Source organism: Symphalangus syndactylus, chromosome X, assembly GCF_028878055.3.
Source record: "Symphalangus syndactylus isolate Jambi chromosome X, NHGRI_mSymSyn1-v2.1_pri, whole genome shotgun sequence".
NCBI classification, from domain to species: Eukaryota; Metazoa; Chordata; class Mammalia; order Primates; family Hylobatidae; genus Symphalangus; species Symphalangus syndactylus.
In genome coordinates, this window is record NC_072447.2 from 29,691,476 (window position 1) to 29,711,017 (window position 19,542).

At 37.2% G+C, this 19,542-nt stretch overlaps 1 protein-coding gene across 4 annotated transcripts in view; it reads right to left on the reverse strand.

The window, feature by feature from the left end:
* ACE2 (angiotensin converting enzyme 2) overlaps window positions 1–19,542 on the reverse strand; it is a 45,119-nt gene that overhangs the window by 15,968 nt on the left and 9,609 nt on the right. For 2 of the 4 annotated variants that reach the window (XM_063634561.1, XM_063634563.1), the window contains 7 exons: window positions 19,150–19,243; window positions 18,638–18,781; window positions 16,274–16,386; window positions 14,696–14,801; window positions 12,421–12,518; window positions 4,215–4,384; window positions 1,081–1,307 (listed from right to left, as the gene is read on the reverse strand). In XM_063634561.1, coding sequence (XP_063490631.1) covers window positions 1,081–1,307; window positions 4,215–4,384; window positions 12,421–12,518; window positions 14,696–14,801; window positions 16,274–16,386; window positions 18,638–18,781; window positions 19,150–19,243 — 952 coding nt within the window. Of the gene's footprint in view, window positions 1–1,080; window positions 1,308–3,274; window positions 3,415–4,214; window positions 4,385–12,420; window positions 12,519–14,695; window positions 14,802–16,273; window positions 16,387–18,637; window positions 18,782–19,149; window positions 19,244–19,542 lie in introns of those variants that run through there. The other 2 variants (XM_063634562.1, XM_055269244.1) reach the window with 2 other exon arrangements.

Consider the following 19,542-nt stretch of genomic DNA (forward strand, 5'->3'; position numbering starts at 1 on the left):
ACTCTCTTCATGGGAGGATGCTGCTACTAGTCTGTAATCCACTAGGACTCTGCCTACAGTAACTATTTCAAACATGATGATAGGCTTTACGCTGGCCCACTCCCAGGCCCTTGTGGGATCACCAAGGATCTGGAACCACAGATCAAGGCAAAGTGAATTGTCTACTCAAGGATGGAGCTCATGACCTTGACCTCATCGACCAAATGCTCCAGACAGAGGAGCTGATCTTTATGTCACAAATAACTAAAATTAGGGGAGAGAATATGCGGAAGAGAAGAAGGCATTAGGCTCTATTTGTCCTCCATTTATGAGGAAGAATCAAAAACCATGGCATCCTCACTGAAGAAATTGGATCTCCTGAACATTTGTCGTGTTCCATCAAGTCCAAGGCATCTAAAAGGAAATGGGCTGCCTCAGGCAGAAATGTTGAAGGATAGCACAAATCTAAGGGGATGTTACAGGGGAAATTCACGCTTCAGCAGGATGAACAAAATGTTTCAATCCCTTCTAATCTTGATATTAAACCACCTGTTCTTTAAGAATTTCAAAATTTAAAGCTATACTTTGCTTTGCGTAATATTATGGAAAAGACTTTAGGGCTGTTGTTCTGATTCCGCCACTACATTGCGTTTTGACTTCAGACTACTTTCCCTCTCTTGTCTTCAGTTTACTCCTCTACAAAATGGTTTTTAGAATCTATTCCAACTCTAAAGTTTTGGGAAATTTTTACCTAGAACCAGAGGGGTCTAGTTAGAATGCTGACACTAATTGGACAAGCCATTTCAGTTCTGTGAGACTGTTTCATCATCTTTAAGAAAAAAACTTCTGTTAGATATTTCACAGGATCCCAAGTCCATTCATTCAGTTACCTCTCTTATTCCCTTTTCAATAATACAAAACCAAAAGTTGACATGTTCTGATATATACTTAAATTTTTTCACCAGTAGTAATTTCCAGTTACCCATAAACACCTTATACCTATGTGGCAAAAAGTAAATATTTCCTACATAAGATAATAAATACCTTTGCCCGTAACAGATTAAAGAACCTCCAAAACAAGCCACAAGAAAATGTCCATACCATTGTCTTCTTGAAAATCGGGTGACAGAAGACCAATGGATTTTAAATGCTTAGGTGTGGCTGCAGAAAGTGACATGATTTCCCCAACAGCTTCATGGAATCCTTCATTAGCTCCATTTCTTAGCAGAAAAGGTTGTGCAGCATATGCCATATCATACTGGATATGCCCCATCTCATGATGAGCTGTCAGGAAGTCGTCCATTGTCACCTTTGTGCACATAAGGATCCTGCATGAAAATGGACAAGATGAAAATGAATCTCACTGACTTTCATTTAACCCTTACAGTGGAGTTGTATGGGGTTTTGGTAGCATGCATCATCTTTCCAAGACTTATTCACCAGTGAATCTTGAGTACCCACCTCTTATGTACTAGAAACAGTACTAGTAGCTCAATATAAAGCAATGGGCATGGCTGAATCCTGTTCTCTTGCTCATAGACTAACAGGAAGACAGATAAGCAGAGTTCTCTGCTACAAGAACTCTGAGGCAAGTACTCTATAAGTGATCAGTACACACAGCCTTGAGCATAAAAATGAGTGAATGTAGGCACAGTCCCCTAGAAGCACCAAGAAGGGCATGACTGAGGATGCAATGAGCAATTTGGACCTTAATCAATGTGCAGGAGTTTGCCCGGTAGATGACATGGAAGTTGACATTCCTACTGCTCAGTGAGAAAGGCTTAGGGGCAGGGGGGTGGAAATATGGCATTCAGGACACTGCACGCTGTTTGGTATTGCCAGGATAGAGAAATAGTAGAAGGGGCTGCAAATTGAAACTTGGGAATCATTAGCATGTAAGTTGGGAAATAGATATGATGGGCCATGGAGCAGGAATCGAATGCAAGAAAAGAGGACCAAAGATAAACCTTTAGAAGGTCCAAGTACCTAAGGACTGGGGAGAGGAAGATTATTCAGGGGAGACGGAGAAAATACAATCAGAGAGGTCAACGAAATCTGGAAAAGGATGACAATGTGGAAGTCGGTTAAAAAAAAAAAAGCATCTGAAAGACAACTTGTAAATCTTGTCTAATGCTGCTATAGCCCAATGGGATAAGAACTGCATTTGGCAATGAGATGGTGGTCCTTTTTAACTTAGCAAGAGCATTTTCATTCAGGTGGGTGTAGGGGTCATATATCAGTAGATTCCCAAATTTATTTCATACCACTTGGATCATGTCACCACCCCCTCCAATATCCTGCGAGGCCTCCTTATTGCTCAAGAATAAACTCAGCCACCTTTTATACACCAATATGACCCTGTAAACCAAAAACTATTTGAGATAGGTCTCAATCAATTCACAAGTTTATTTTGCCAAGGTTAAGAACATGCCAAGAAGAAAAGAACACAAAATTTATAGAAACAGTCTGTGGTTTGTGCCTTTCTCCAAAAATAATTTTGAGGGCTTCAACATTTATAGGAGAAAAGTGAGCTGGAGGGGATAGTGGGAGGGCATGGTAATCCACACATTGCAAGAGAAAGGGGGAAGGTAAGGAAATATTCAGTTATGTATTCAACTCATGCTCAGTAAATCTATTTTCCTTTCACAACCCCAACCTACTTTTCTAATTTGGTTTCTCCCTGTTCTCTTTTGAAATAATTATAAAAATAACTACTATATATTTACTGCCTACTGTATGTAAGATTCTGTGCTTGAAAACCTACTTATACTTTCTCATTTTTAAGCCCCACTCTAGCACTGGCATCAGTAAACTATGGCCTGCTGGCAAGCCACTGTTTTTATAAATAAATTTTTATTGGCACACAGCCACATCCATTTGTTTGTGTATTGTCTATGGCTGTTTTCATGTCACAAGGGCAGAGCTGAGTAGTTGCAACAGAGATCTGCAAAGCTTAAACTATTTACTATCTGGCCCTTTACAGAAAAGGATTGTAGATCCAATCCCTACCCTAGTCAATGCTGGAGGGGGCCTGCCAAGACTTTATCCACCATCCCCTAGCTGCCTGAGTCACAGCTGTTAAGGGCCTACAGCTGCTCCCTTCACTGCCTTTGGCCAAATGGGGGTTATGCTCCCCCATACTCTGGGGCAGTCCACAGCCAAAGACTGCCTAATATAAAAGGCTAGCCCCCTTGTCTTGAGGTATGGCCTAGTCTGTGGCTCAAGTTATGCTCCAGAGAGCTTCATGGGATAAGGCTGAGGCCAAGTTTCCAGTAAAGATCACATCCTTACTTACCTCCCTCCTTTGTCCCAGCCTGCTTCCCTCATTCCCCTCTGCCTCAGAGCTCTCCTCAACGAAGCACTTGTAAAACGATCTTCTTTTCAAGCTGGGGAATCCAACCTAAGGCTCTCACAAGCCTGCAACCTGGGAATTACTATTCTACTTTATAAAATAAGGAAACTGAAACCAAAGAAAGTTAAATACCTTGTCCAAGGTTGCATAGTCATTAAGTGACACACCTAGGATTCTGAAGCCTGTGCTCATTCTGCCACATTACACAAACTCTCCTTCACTTATTTCTCATTCTAGCCTAACTTGCTGACTTCAGTATGCAGGTCAGGTCCTGCCTCTCTGTATTTGATCCTGCTGTTCTCACAGCTTGGATCCTCCTCCCGACTCTGTGTATCTGAATCCTTCTTGTCTTTCCAAACCCAATTCAAATCCCACTTGTAAAGCACGGTCTGATCCTATCTCCTATTGCAAGTGTGGTCAGTTTTCTTCCAGTTCTCCATAGAGCATGCCCTGTGTCTCTCTTACGACATGTACTGCTTTCTCCCTTCGATCCAAGCTTATTTATTCACCTATTCTGTCTCACTCACAAGAGTGAAACATGGAGGGGAAGATCAATGTGTGATTCATATGTCCATCTTCCAAAAATCTTAGCACGAAATCTTTCCTGATATGGGTGCAACCATCCCCATTACCATACAATGCCAATGGATGCATAATATTTCAAAGAAAGCAGATTGTCCAAAGGTTCAAGTTAGAGCCTGCTGGCAATCCTCTTTTCCTGGGAAAACCCAAATGTGCTCTCCTGGACTCCCAGCCTTAGTTCAAGGAGAATTAACTTATCTTTTCTGTGCTCAGAAAAGCAGAGAAAGAATTCAAGTTAAACTTCAGCCTGCCTCTGTTGTCTCCCATTTAGTATCAGTTGTGTAAGTATCAGCCCCACTACCTGAAGTCGCCCTTCCCCAGGTCCCAAGCTGTGGGGTGGCAGACTACTTTCTGAACATTTCCTGGGTCAGTTAGCATGGAATTTTCCCAGAATCCTTGAGTCATATTAGGAAGACCAACAGATACAAAGAACTTCTCGGCCTCCTTGAATATTCTCTGTGCATCCCAGGCCTTGGAAAAGAGAACAGTATTAATTCCAGCATCAAAATAACAGCATTCTTAAATTAAATAAGCCAGGCACTGAAAAACAAATACCACATGTTCTCACTTATGTGTGGAATCTAAAACAATGGAACTGGTAGAAGCAGAGAGTAGAATGGTGGTTACAGAGGCTATGGGGTGGGGGCAACGGGGAGATGATGGTCAAAGCGTACAAAGTCTCAAACAGGATGAATAAGTTGGTTTTATTTTTTTGAGATCTATTGCACAGCATAGTAAATATAGTTAATAATAGAACATTGTACACTTTGAAATTGCTAAGAGAGTAAATTTCAAATGTTCTCACTGCAAAAAAAGTATGTGAAGTAACTGATATGTTAATTAGCTTTAATTATTTTTCATTGTATTCATAAATCATGAAATCACCTTGTACCCCATAAATATATACAATAACAAATGTCAATTTACAATAAAATTTTAAAATGGAAAAAAGTGCTAATATCATTTTTAAAATAGCAGCATTATTTCTGCTGGATATATACATTGGCATAACCTTTCCAAAAGGTAATTTGATAACACATATGGATAGCATTTGAAATTTTTCTCTTTGTCTCAGCAATGCGGTCTCTAAGGAACTAACCTAAAAAATTATCAGAAATTAGATTCAACAATTACATTGAGAATTATTTTTAATAGAGAAAAAAGTTGAAACGACCATCAGAATGGTTAAATAAATAATGATATCTTTGAAAAACAGAATAATGTGCAGCCAGCCAAATTATATTTATGAAAAATTTTTTGGTTTATATCCAAAAGACAGGCAATAACAAATGCTGCTGAGGGTGTGGAGAAAAGGGAACCCTCCTACACTGTTGGAAGGAATGTAAGTTAGTACAACCACTATGGAAAACAGTTTGGAGGTTCCTCAAAAAAGTGAAAATAGAGCTACCATATGATCCAACAATTCCACTGCTAGGTGTATACCCAAAAGAAAGGAAATCAGCATTTTGAAGAGATATCTGCACTCCCATGTTTGTTGCAGCACTATTCACAATAGCCAAGATTTGGAAACAACCTAAGTGTCCATCAGTAGATGAATGGATAAAGAAAATGTGGTACACATACAAATTGGAATACTATTCAGCCATAAAAAAATGAAATCCTGCCATTTGCAACAACACAGATGGAACTGAAGGTCATTATATTAAGTGAAATAAGCCAGGCACAGAAAGACAAACATTACATGTTCTCACTTATTTGTGGGATCTAAAAATCAAAACAGTTGAACTCATGGACATAAAGAGTGGAAGGATGGTTACCAGAGGCTGGAAAGAGTAGTGGGAAGGTGGCAGGGGCAGGTGAGGATGGTTAATTGGTACAAAAAAATAGAAAGAATGAGGCTGTGTGTGGTGGCTCAGCACTTTGGGAGGCCAAGGCAGGCAGATTGCTTGACACTAGGAGTTTGAGACCAACCCGGCCAACATGGCGAAACCCCGTCTCTACTAAAAATACAAAAATTAGCTAGGCATGGAGGTGCACACCTGTAATCCCACCTACTTGGGAGGCTGAGGTGGGAGAATCGCTTGAACCCAGGAGGCAGAAGTTGCAGTGAGCTGAGATCGTGCCACTGTACTCCAGCCTGGGTGACAGAGTGAGATCCTGTCAAAAAAAAAGTCTACTATTTGACAGCACAACAGGGTGACTATAGTCAATAATAATTTAATCGTACATTTAAAAATAACTAAAAGAGTATAATTGGATCATTTGTAACTCAAAGGAAAAATGCTTAAGGGGATGGATGCCCCCATTTTCCATGATATGATTATTATGTATTGCATGCCTGTATCAAAACATCTCATGTACCCCATATACCTAGTATGTATCCATAAAATTTTTTTAATCTGAGAATTTTAATTGATATTATAAAATACAATTTAATAGTAAGTAAAAAAGTAGAATATATGAACCACTTAATGAGGTAGTACATGAAAATGTTAACAGTAGACTGAGTGTGATTATTAATACTGTTTTCTTGTTTTAATTTTTTATATTCCAAGTAAAACACAACTTTTCTACTCAAGCCAATAATCATTGATTGATCTCCTTCAAGGGGAAAGGCCCTGTATTAGACTCGGTGGAAGACATAAACTATAAGGTGGACCTGAAGGCATAGGCTTTTGGAATCAAAAAGGCCCAGATGTGGCATAGCAGCCAGTGGGTAGTTGGGCCTTGGCTTCATGATCTGTAGGAAGTCCAAATTTTCACAATGTTCTGGAACTAAAAAGAGGCAGCAGTAGGCATGTGCCACCCAGAAAACTCTCCTGGGAACAAGTGTCTCAGGAGCTGACCAAGCCGGCTTAGGAGATAAGACCTACATGAGGTGAGCTAAGTTTGTGTAATTGGCAGCTAGTCTATGAATCAGTTTTAGTAACAGAAAACTTCCTCTGATCTCAAAGACCAGCCAAGTCTGGTTTTTCTCCTCTGTCAGCCCTGGGAATAAGAAACAGGATATGAGCCTATAGATGGTTTAAAAATTAAGGACTTACTGTCAGGCAATTGGTATTGATGAGTATGACATTCTTAAGTAGAATGAACCTATACCAAAACAGTATAGATTAGGAAATACAGTTAACATCTGTTGAATGAACAATGAATGAATGAACAGAAAACCAGGCTGAAATTATTAGGAGTTCTGAGTTCAATCCTTAGTTGCCAATGACTGTCTTTGTGACTTTGGGCAAATCATTTACCTGAGCCTCAGTTTCCTCATCTATAGCATGGAGCTGTCAGAATACCTATCCTGAGTCAGAGATGACAATAGAAGAGATGGGTGTGAAAACCCTTTAGAAAGACTAAAAATCTACATCAAGATGGCCCTATACTGCTGCTCAACTTCAAAGTGGAGCTAGAATAGCTACAAGAGTTTAGAGGCCCTTGCAGTTTCACTTTTTATTCTGCAGTGGACTTTTCCCAGGAGTACGTTATGTATGTGAAGATGTTCATTGCATTGCTTCTTACAGATTTAAAACTATTAACAAGCAAAGGTTCAGCAATGCACAAATAGTAAATTATGGTGCAATTATCTGAAGAAATTTTATAAGGCAAAGAGAAGTATGATTAGATATTCTACTCAGAAATGTAGAATTTTAGTTGAATGAACAAATATACATAATTATAACCATAATATCATTTCATCAACAGAAGGGAACACAGAGAATTTTTTTTTTTTTTGAGACAGAGTCTCACTCTGTCACCCAGGCTGGAGTGCAGTGGCGTGATCTCGGCCCACTGCAACCTCTGCCTCCCGAGTTCAAGTGATTCTCCTGCCTCAGCCTCCTAAATAGCTGGGACTACAGGCACGCACCACTATGCCCAGCTAATTTTTTTTTTTTTTTTTTGTATTTTTAGTAGAGACGGGGTTTCACCATGTTGGCCAGGCTGGTCTCGATCTCCTGACCTCGTGATCCACCCGCCTCAGCCTCCCAAAGTGCTGGGATTACAGCTGTGAGCCACTGTGCCCGGCCTGATAATTTTTTAATTTTAATTTTAAATTCAGGGAGTACATGTGCAGGTTTGTTACAAGGGTATATTGTGTGATACTGACGTTTGGGTTTCTATTGGTCCTATCAACCAGATATGAACATAGTACTCAATAGGAAGGTTTTCAGCCCTTGCCGCTCTTCTCTCCCTCCCTCCTTTTGGAGTCCCCAGTGTCTATTGTTCCCATCTTTATGCCTGTGTATACCCAAGATTAGCTTATAAGTGAGAACATGTGATACTTGGTTTTCTGTTTCTGCATTAATTCACTTAGGATGACAGTCTTCAGCTACATCCATGTTGCTGCAAAAGACATAATTTCATTATTTTTATGGCTGTATAGTATTCCATGGTGTATATGTACCACATTTGCTTCATCCTAGGTTCCCACTGATGGGCACCTAGGTTGATTCCATGTCTTTGCTATTGTGAATAGTGCTACAATAAACGCACAAGTGCAGCTATCTTTTTGGTAGAAAGATTTTCTTTTGGGTATATACACAATAATGGGATTGCTGGGTCGAATAGTAGTTCTATTTTTAGTTCTTTGAGAAATCTCCAAGCTGCTTTCCATAGTGGATGACCTAATTTACAGTCTCACCAACAGTGCATAAGTGTTCCCTTTTCTCAGCAGCCTCACCAACATGTTATTTTTTGACTTTTTAATAGTAGCTACTCTGACTGGTGTGAGACGGTATCTCATTATGGGTTTTGATTTGCATTTCTCTGATGAATTGAAAATATTCTCTCCCATTCTGTAGGTTGTCTGTTTACTGCATTGCTAGTTTCTTTTGCTGTACAGCAGCTCTTTAGTTTAATTAGGTCTCACTTGTCAATTTTTGTTTCCGTTGCAATTGGTTTTGAGGACTTATAAATTCTTTGCCTATGCCAATGTCCAGAAGAGTTTTTCCTAGGTTTCCTTCTGGGATTTTTATAGTTTGAGGTCTTGTATTTAGGTCTTTATTCCATCTTGAGTTAATTTTTGTATATGATAATTGGTAGGGCTCTAGTTTCATTCTTCTGCATCGTACTTCTATTTGCCTTATAAAATTTCTTCAGACAATTGCACCATAATTTACTGTTTATGCATTGCTGAACCTTTGCTTGTTAATAGTTTTAAATCTGTAAGAAGCAATGCACTGAACATTTTAGCATACATAACATACTCCTGGGAAAAGTCCACTGCAGAATAAAAAGTGAAGCTGCATAACCATATATAGTTAGCCAGTTTTCCTAGCACCATTTATTGAATAGGGAGTCCTTTCCTCATTGCTTATTTTTCTTGACTTTGTCAAAGATCAGATGGCTGTAAGTGTGTGGCTTTATTTCTGGGTTCTCTATTCTGTTCCATTGGTCTATGTGTCTGTTTTTGTACTAGTACCATGCTGTTTTGGTTACTGTAGCCTTGTAGTAGAGTTTGAAGTCAGGTAATGTGATGCCTCTGGCTTTGTTCTTTTTGCTTAGGATTGCTTTGGCAATTCAGGCTCTTTTTTGGTTCCATATGGATTTTTGAATAGCTTTTTCCAATTCTGTGAAAAATGATGATAACTTGATAAGAATAACATTGAATCTGTAGATTGCATTGGGCAGTATAGCCATTTTAACGATATTGATTCTTCCAATCAATGAGCATGGGAAGATTTTCCATTTGTTTGTGTCACCTATGATTTCTTTCCACAGTATTTTGTACTTCTCCTAGGTGTTTTAATTTTTGTGGCTATTGTAAATGAGATTGTGTTCTTGATTTGGCTCTCAGCTTAAACATTTTTGGTATATAGAAATGCTACTGATTTCTGTGCATTCATTTTTGTATCCTCACACCTTACTGAAGTCATTTATCACATCTAGGAGTCTTTAAAGTGCTCTAGGTAAAGAATCACATCGTCAGCAAAGAGAGTTAATTTGACTTCCTCTTTTCTTATTTGGATGCTTTTTGTTTCCTTCTCTTAAATGATTGCTCTGGCTAGAACTTCCAGTACTATGTTGAATAGGAGTGGTGAAAGTGGGCATCCTTGACTTTTTCCAGTTCTCAAAGGGAATGGTTCTAGCTTTTGCCGATTCAGTATGATGTTGGCTGTGGGTTTGTCATAGATGGCTCTTATTATTTTGAAGTATGTTCCTTCGATGCCTAGTTTGTTGAGGATTTTTATTATGAAAGGATGTTAGATTTTATCAAACACTTTTTCTGCATCTATTGAGATAATCATATGGTTTTTGCTTTTAATTCTATTTATGTGGTGAATCACATTTATTGATTTGTGTATATTGAACCAACATTGCATCCCAGGAATAAAGCCTATTTGATTATGGTGAATTAACTTTTTGATGTGCTGCTGGATTCAGTTTGCTAGTATTTTATTGAGGATTTTTGTGTCTATATCCATCAAATACATTGGCCTGTAGTTTGCTTTTTTCATTGTGTCTTTGCCAGATTTTGGTATCAGGATGATACTTGTCACATAGAAGAGTTAGGGAGGAAAACTTCCTCCTCAATTTTTTTGAATAGTTTCAGTAGAATTAGTACCAGCTCTTCTTTGTACGTCTGGTAGAATTCAGCTGTGAATCTATCTGGTCTGGGGCTTTTTTTTTTTTTGGTTGGTAGGTTTTTAAATTATTGATTCAATATCAGAACTAATTATTGATCTGTTTAGGGTTTCAATTTCTTCCTGATTCAGTCTTGGGAGGTTGTGTGTTTCCAGGAATTCATCTGTTTTCCCTAGATTTTCTAGTTTGTGTGCATAGAGGTGTTCATAAGAGTCTTTGAGGATCCTTTGTATTTCTGTCGGATCAGTTGCAATGTCACCTTTGTCATTTCTGATTGTGCTTATTTGGATCTTCTCTCTTTCTCTGTTAATCTAGCTAGAGGTCTTTCCATCTTGTTTATCCTTTTAAAAAACTGACTTCATTTTGTTGATCCTTTGTATGATTTTTTAGGTCTCAATTTCATTAATTCTGCCCTGATTTTAGTTATTTTTTTTTTTTTCTAGCTTTGGAACTAGTTTGTTCTTGTTTTTCTAGTTCCTTTAAGTGTGGTGTTAGATTATTAATTTGATATCTTTCTAGGTTCTTGATGTAGGCATTTAGCACTATAAACATTCCTCTTAACATTGCTTTTGCCACATCCCAGATATGTTGTTGGTATGCTGTGTCTCTGTTTTCATTTGCTTCAAAAAATTTTTTGATATCTGCCTTAATTTCATTGTTTACTCAAAAGTCATTCAGAAATAAGTTGTTCAGTTTCCAGGTTATTTCATGGTTTTGAGAGTTCCTCTTGGTATTGATTTCTATTTTTATTCTACTGTGGTCTGAGAATATGCTTGGTATAATTTTAATTTTTTGAATTTATTAAGACTTGCTTTATGACTGAGCATGTTGCCAGTCTTAGAGTATGTTTCGTATACAGATGAGAAGAATGTATATTCCATAGCTGTTGGGTGGAATATTCTATAGATGTCTCTTAGGTTCAATTGGTCAAGTGTCAAGTTTAAGTCCAGAATTTCCAGAATTTCTTTGTTAGTTTTCTGCCTCAATGATCTGTATAACACTGTCAGTGGGGTGATGAAGTCCCCCACTATTATTTTCTGGATGTCTAAGTCTTTTCCTAGGTCTAAAACTGCTATGTTTATGAATCTGGATACTCCAATGTTGGGTGCATATATATTTAGGATAGTTAAGTCTTCTTGTTAAATTGAACCCTTTATCATTATGTAATGACCCTCTTTGTCCTTTTTTACTGTTGTTGGTTTAAAGTCTGTTTTATCTGATACAAGAATAGCAGCCCCTGCTCTTTTTTGTTTTCTATTTGCATGATAGATCTTTCTGCATCACTTTACTTTGAGCCCATGGGTGTCATTATACGTGAGATGAATCTCGAAGACAGTAGAAGGTTAGGTTTTGTTTTTCTCTCCAATTTGCCACTCTCTGTCTGTTAGGTAAAGCGTTCCTGTCGTGCTGTTGTTAGCTGGTTGCTTTGTAGTCTCGATTGTGTAGTTGCTTTATTGGGTCTATGGGCTATGTACTTACTTGTGTTTTGAGGAACCTAGCACATTTAAATAATTAAACCAAAGTAGTAATGAAGATGTTACTTAAAATTGTTTTAAAGATTCTTGTAATATTTTTAACACTAATAACTTTTTAAATATGCAAAAATCCCCTCATAATATTCTTGTTTTTACTATCCATAGAGATTACTGGCTGGTTACTTAGCAATGACAAACTTTGGAAAGAGTGATACCAACCAGTTGACAATTCTACATCTTACTGCTTAATGGAAAACTCAGGTAATCTCCATTTTAAATACCTTCCAATGAGATCAATACTACACCTGCAATTCAAGGTATCTGAGGCCATTGTAAACTGCTTTTCCATGAAAATATAGCTACATAAGAAATAAACTTCAATTAGCTTAAATTTTTTATTTACATGGTTTCACATTAAAATAAAAATAGGGTGACATAAAAATAAATGAAGTTGAGAATTTAGATTTAGTTTTTAAGGGCTCTTTTTCCTACCTGGTCCACCATTGCATCAGTAACATCTATGTTTGGTTTCTGTCCAAAGGGAACTGTCAAAGAGTACAGATTTGTCCAAAATCTACCCCACATGTCACCTATTTTTTAAAAAGAATCTGTTAGTATATGACAACACAGCAGAAATGTAGACATAATTTATTAAATATATGGACCATCATTGATACTGTAAATTAGAAAGAGATTTCTATAATCTACCATCCATGGTACAAAATATTACAAATTAAGCTGTTAGTAATTCCTAGTGTTGGCTTCAAAAGAGATCATATAAGATCATCATTCAGGAACTCCTACTAACTGGTAACTAAATTCCACTTTTATTCCTATATTCGTGTACTTAACTTGGTGACTTTGTAAACATCTCAAACAAATGTTAAGTTGTATTCCAAGGCCAAGGACCATAAAAAAGAAGATGTATCTAGAAAAAGTCAATCTAAGAGCAGGACCAGAATCCTGGTGCCAAAAAAATGGGGCAACAAACTTCATGAAGAGTACTCCTGTAATCCCAGCACTTTGCAGAGCTGAGGTAGGCAGATCACTTGAGATCAGGAGTTCTAGACCAGCCTGGCCAACATGGTGAAGCCCTGTCTCTACTAAAAATACAAAAATTAGCTGGGCATGGGGACTTGAGCCTGTAATCCCAGCTACTCAGGAGGCTAACGCAGGAGAATCGCTTGAACCCAGGAGGCAGAGGTTGCAGTGAGCTGAGTTCAGCCACTGCACTCTAGGCTAGGCGACAGAGCAAGACTCTGTCTGAAAAAAAAAAAAGTACTCCCTAAACCTATATTTTGAAACACAAAATTTAGTAGTGATACATGTGAAGTCCTATGCTTAAATTTTAAAGGAAAACCTATCCATCATAAAAACATATATGTGACATCAGGCTAAAGCACAGTCCACATTGTAAAAGACCAAAAATGAGCCAACAAACAGTAGGACCTGGCTTCTAAAGCATAAATGTGAACTTGAGCTAAATCAATAGAAGTATAGTGTCTAGAACAAAGGTAGTCATGGTACCATGTCTTTCTTTATGTTGGTCAAACCTCATCTAGAGTAACTGTTCATCTCTGAGCATGAAAATTGAGGAGGGACATTGACAAAGTATAGCTCATCGAAATGAGAACAATTATAGAAAAGTGAGGTTTTAAGGAATGGTTGATAATGTATAAGATATTTAACTTGACAAAAGAAAATAGTGTAAACATGACAATAACAATAATAGTCACTAAAATGTATTGCACCAGGTACTATGCTGTATCTTATATGATGGTTCTTTATGAATATCTGGAAGGTCATCTTGTAGAATAAGAATTGACATTCTGGGTAACCTCACAGCATGGAAATAGGACTAATGAATGGAAGGCATCAGAGGGGTGTTGCTTAAGTTCCACATAAGGTAGAATTGTATTACATTGGTTCTATGTAGCAGTATATTAGTCTACATTGGAATGAAGAAATTATCCCATCACACCAGACAGGTTTAAGCAGAAACTGAATTACTAAATAATGCTTGCCACTGACATTGTAGGAAGGATTTCCATATTACTTTAAAGTCTCCACAGGTCCTTTCTCCGCATTCTCTCCTGCTGACAGACACGAGGTTTGGCTGTGGAGGAGATTAGCTTCCAGCAACTTAGTTTGACTACAGTAGAAATGCTATGTATGCATAGCACGAAATTTTCAAATATTTATATTTTATTTGGCCTCAGCTGCTGCGGTGGGAGAGGGGAAGATGGTCACTTTCATTCATTGTTCACTCATACGATTCCAAGCCAAGCACTTTTCAGCAAGAGTAATTGGTGAGGTCTAGAATGAACTTAGGAAGCTTTTGCCCAAGCTATAACCTTCTGTTACCCCTGACCACCCCCAGCCAACCAAGCTCTGACAATATGATGCTAAAATCTCAAATTCCACCTTAAGAGCTTAGCCAACCAACTTGAATACTAAAAATTATTTTCCCCATTTCCACTCTCATTTAAGCCTGTAATTCTTTCTCTAGTTATCTTTAAAAACCCCTTTATCATTTGAATTGCAGCCAAAATAATAACTCTTTATGTACAAAAAAGTAATACAATAGAGAATTGCTTAAAATAGACTTTTGGTTGAAGAAAATGCTTTCAAAATGCGGTTTCTACAATGTTACTAACCACTTACAGAATTTTTCAAAAGTTTTATATTAAGTCTCACTCAAAAAGGCAATTTTATTGTTAGAAATAACAAAGAGCCAAGTACACGAAGAATTCATGGGGATTCTTACCAAGCAAATGAGCAGGGAGGCATCCAATTGGACTGATATAGGAAGGGTAGGCATTTATCAACTTTGTCCTCACGTAGGCATGAAGATGTTCATATAATGGTTTAATCTGAAAAGCCCAGGAAGAAAGTTTAAGACCAAGAGTAATCAATTCTAATTTCCATTCCACAACACTAGAAATAGGAGATTCTTTAAACAAGGAGAATTTCCCCAAATTATAATTCTTCTTCTCTCAAATTTCTGGAAAATTTAAAAGTATTCCTTCTTCCTAGAACTTGATGATAACTCCACTGCATAAATCAATAAACATACTTGGGAGAACACAGGTCCCAAAATAAAAGCAGATGCAAAAAGTATATATTCATTTTTAAGATTGTTACCTACTTCCTTTGTTTTTACATTGAGGTATAATTTACATACTATAAAATTCACCCATTTTCAAGTGTGTAGTTCCATGAGTTTCAATAAATTAAAACTACCAGGAAACCATCACCACTATCTAGTTTTTTAATATTTCTATAACCACAAAAGGTTTCTTGTAGTCAGTTCCACTCCTATCTCCGGCTACTCTGAGTATATCAGAGTCTGTTTATCCATTCACTAGTTGAAGGACAGCTGGGTTTTCAAGTTTGGGGCTATTATGAATATTGCTGATATGAACATTTATGTATGTCTTTCTATGGATAAGGACATATGTTTTCATTTATTTCATATAGAAACCTAAGAGTCATGGTAAGTGTGTGTTTAACTTTTTAAGAAATTGCCAAACTGTTTTCCAAAGGGATTGTCCCATTTTACATTTCTTCCCACAGTGTAAGAGGGCTCCAGCGTCTCCACAGTCTCCCCAATACTTGGTATTGTCTGTCTTTTTAATCATAGCTATCCTGGTGGGTGTGGAGTGGATTTTCATCATAGGTTTAATTTGCATTTCCCTAATAACTTTTTATTTGCCTATTTGCCATTTGTGTAATTTCTTTGATGATGTACTTATTCAAGTCTTCTCCCAATTTCCTTTTTGGGGAGTTGTTTGTCTTACTTCCGTTTTTGATAGCTCTGCCAAACTATGGCTGTGACAAGGTAACTCACATCAGAAGTTTGAAGGTTCAGGTAAAGGGGAGGCATGGGGCCAAAATGAAGGAAAAACATCCATAGGACATTTCTGTTCACAAAACTCTCTCTTCCCTATGAAGACTAGCTTACTCAAAGTAATAGTATCAATTGTCCTGAGGAAGGAAGCAAAGTCTACAGCTCTGCTAACACAGGAAGACAGTGCCAGCTCCAGGTAGCTCAAGAAGATCATTCCTACTTATAATCTAAAGGACCATTTCTTCTTATAATATTTCATTCTTATAGTCTTTCTATTGGTAATTAATGGTCAGTGACTGATCAGCGCAATTCTGATCATCTGTAGGGGCTGTCCTATTATTCTCTAAAATCTTTCAAACTCTAATATTCCATAACTTTATGAGGCCTGGGAATGGCTGACCAATGTGTTAAGAATGAGCCAGAATGCCTTTAGTCACTGTCCCTCTTTCCCATACACTGCCCCACAACTGTTTCTGTGTACAGTTCCTTGCTTACCTCTTCAAAGGTATGTTCCACATCTTCAATCAACTGGCCGCGGCTGTAGTCATAGCCGTCTACCCCGTTTACTTCATAGTCTCCTCTCCAATAATCCCCATAGTCCTCATAATCTGTTTGTTTTTTTTTTTTTAAAGAGAAAGGGAAGAACATAAGGGAAAGAAAGAGAGAAAGCACAATATACATAGATTAGCCTTGCTGGGAGGTTAAAAGAAATTTAAAGGCTTATCACATTTTTATTGTAATAAACATCAACTCAAAGGGATGCAAACGAATAATAACACTAAGTAATCTCTGTTTAAGCACTTGCTCTGTGCCAGGAGCTTAAATGTATTATTTTATTTAATAAGCACAAGAACCATACAAGATTGTCATTATTATAACTCCCACTGTGCAGAGTAACAGCCTATGTTTATTTTTAAATAAATTTTATTGCGTATATTTAAGGTGTACAACATGATGTTATGAGATACTTATATAATAAAATGGTTACTATAGTAGAACAAATTAACATATCCATCATCTCACATAGTTAAGCATTATCCCCCCATGGAAGAGCAGCTAAAATCTACTCATTTTGCAAAAATCCTGAATACAAAACATTATTACTAATTACAGTCCTTATGTTGCACATTAGATCTTTAGACTTGTTCATCCTGCATAGTTGCTACTTAGTATCCTTTAACCCACTTCTCCCCATATGCCACCCCGCTCCGCCTCACCCCTGGTAATCACTATTACTCTTTCTCTGTATATTTGATTTTTTTGTAGAATCCACTTTTGAGTGAGATGATGCCATATTTTTCTTTTTATGTCTGGATTATTTCACTTAGCATAATGTCCTCCAGGTCTATCCATGTTGAGGCAAATGACAGGATATCCTCTTTTTTAAGGCTGAATAATATTCCATTCCATATACGTACCACAGTTTCTTTATTCATTCATCCCTTGACAAACACTTAGGTTGTTTCCCTATCTTGGCTATTGCAAATAATGCTGCAGTGAACATGGCAGTGTAGATATCCTTATGAAGTGGTAATTTCATCTAATTTAGGTATATAACCAGAAGAGGGATTGCTGGATCATATGGTAATTCTATTTTTAATTTATTTAGGAATCCTCATACTATTTTTCCATAACAGCTTCACCAATTTATATTCCCACCAACAACCTGTGCTTAGAGTGGTTAAATCACTTGTCCAAGATCATACAGCTGGTAAGCCAAAGAAGCACACTCCTAGTCTCTTAACTCTAGGTGTGTACTCTCTTGATACATCAGTTTGTATCTTTAGCTTTAAAATATATGACTGGATCTCTAAGTTTTTAAATTCTTCTTTTGTTCAGGGCCTTTTATTTTTAGATCAGACCCAACTCATCTTAGACTTTGCCACAGTGAACCTGTGTTTGTTTGCAAATTATATGTATCAATAGCATGTTTCTGTGTGCTTCCTTTAGTATTTCACCACCAGGAAACACAAGCTTGTGTTAGGATATTAGCTAATAAAGTTTGTAAACATAATTTAATATTTTTTATTTTTACATTCACATTGGCAATTAATGATCAGGAAGATGAGGAGAGAAATAAATATTTGGATGAAAGGACATGCAGGATATTGTTTTAAAAATGGTGATAAGCTATTGCCTCCAGCTTGCCTAAGGCTTAAGAATATTGAATTTAAGTGGCAGTGAAAGAAATTTTAAAACAAATGCGGGAAAAAATTCTTCCTTACTCAACCTCAGTGGGCAGTAAATCATCAAAGCACAATGTGAATCATGATTCCATGACTTCAGCTCACTATTCAGGGAAGAGAGTAAGTTAAGAGATATGGAAATTCCTTCCTATGTTAAGATTTTTTATGACCACATAATTTGAGATATAATTACAACTGCAGAAAATAATACATTTCCAGCCTAAATTAATCTGATTTTTTTTTCTTTCTGGGGTATCACCCTAAGGTAGACATACAAATGACCTTTGAAAGTGAACTGTGGGGGCTTTAGACAACAGACAGTGACTCTGTCTTTCATCCTGAGAAATGGGATCCCCTCCTTAATCCCCAGACTCCTTCAGGAACTTTTAGGGGCCTGAGATCTTCCTAGATTACTTATAATTCATAATTCCTCGATAATTTATTTTAGGCCTTGTAGTTGAGTCTCATTCTTGAGCTTCTTGAATTGTAGAATGCCAGTGCACCTTTTCTTTTTCCCCAGTAATTTCTTTTGAAAACAGGTAATCTGAATTGTTCAGGAAATGATTGTTAATTGAGGGGTGTCCCTGATATCAAAGGGCAGGCTTGGTAATGCAGAAGAAATAGCCCCGCGGACACAGAGAGCTTCAGGACCTCTACAGATCAGCAAACTTACAATTTGCTCTTGCCATCTCATTTTTCAAGACCACATACTCTTCATATAATGGCCTCAGCTGCTTGCCGACCTCAGATCTCCAGCTTTCCCAAGCCCAGAGCCTCTCACTGTAGTCTAAACTGTTTGCCATTATTTCATTCAAACCTGTTATCCCAAAGCACACAAAGACAAGAAAAGATGCATTTGTAAAAATTTTATTTGTAAAGAATTACATGAACTTTAAAGAATTAAAAGGTTGGCAGATATCAGGTCATGAAGTGGTTAAATAAAATCTCATGATTCATTCATTTCCTTGCCCTTATAGTTCCAAAATATGTCTGCAGAGAAAATAAACCACTGAAATAACTTACTTATTGACTTGATTAAATTAAGTAAATATGATACAATTTACAAGAAAGTTTTACTAAAAGTTAAAAGGGCATCTATGTGTTGAAGCACACATATCTGCAATCATTTATAAAACTTGGGAGAAAAGTAAATTTCATAATCACTACTCAAAATTAGTAGCCTACCTGGTTCAAGTAATAAGCATTCCTGTGGATTATTTGGGTTACAAACTTTTCCAGTACTGTAGATGGTGCTCATTGTATTTAGAATTGTGTTCAACTGCAAATTTAAGATAATAAACAATGTTAACAATGGAAATTTTGCTGAAGAGAATGCTAATATAAAGATATCCTTTAGGCCACATGATTTTTTGATTGCTCAAGATACAGCAATTTACTTCTTTGCCATGTATCTTTCTGCACGTAGAGAAGGAATAGCCCAGTTAAATTTCCCCACTGTCAACTAGCACAAAGTGCTATAAGCACATAATAAATATATATGGAGTAATTGAAATAACCAGATCTACCAAAACCCAAAGAATTTTTCTTATCTACACATACACAGAGAAGTGCATTTTT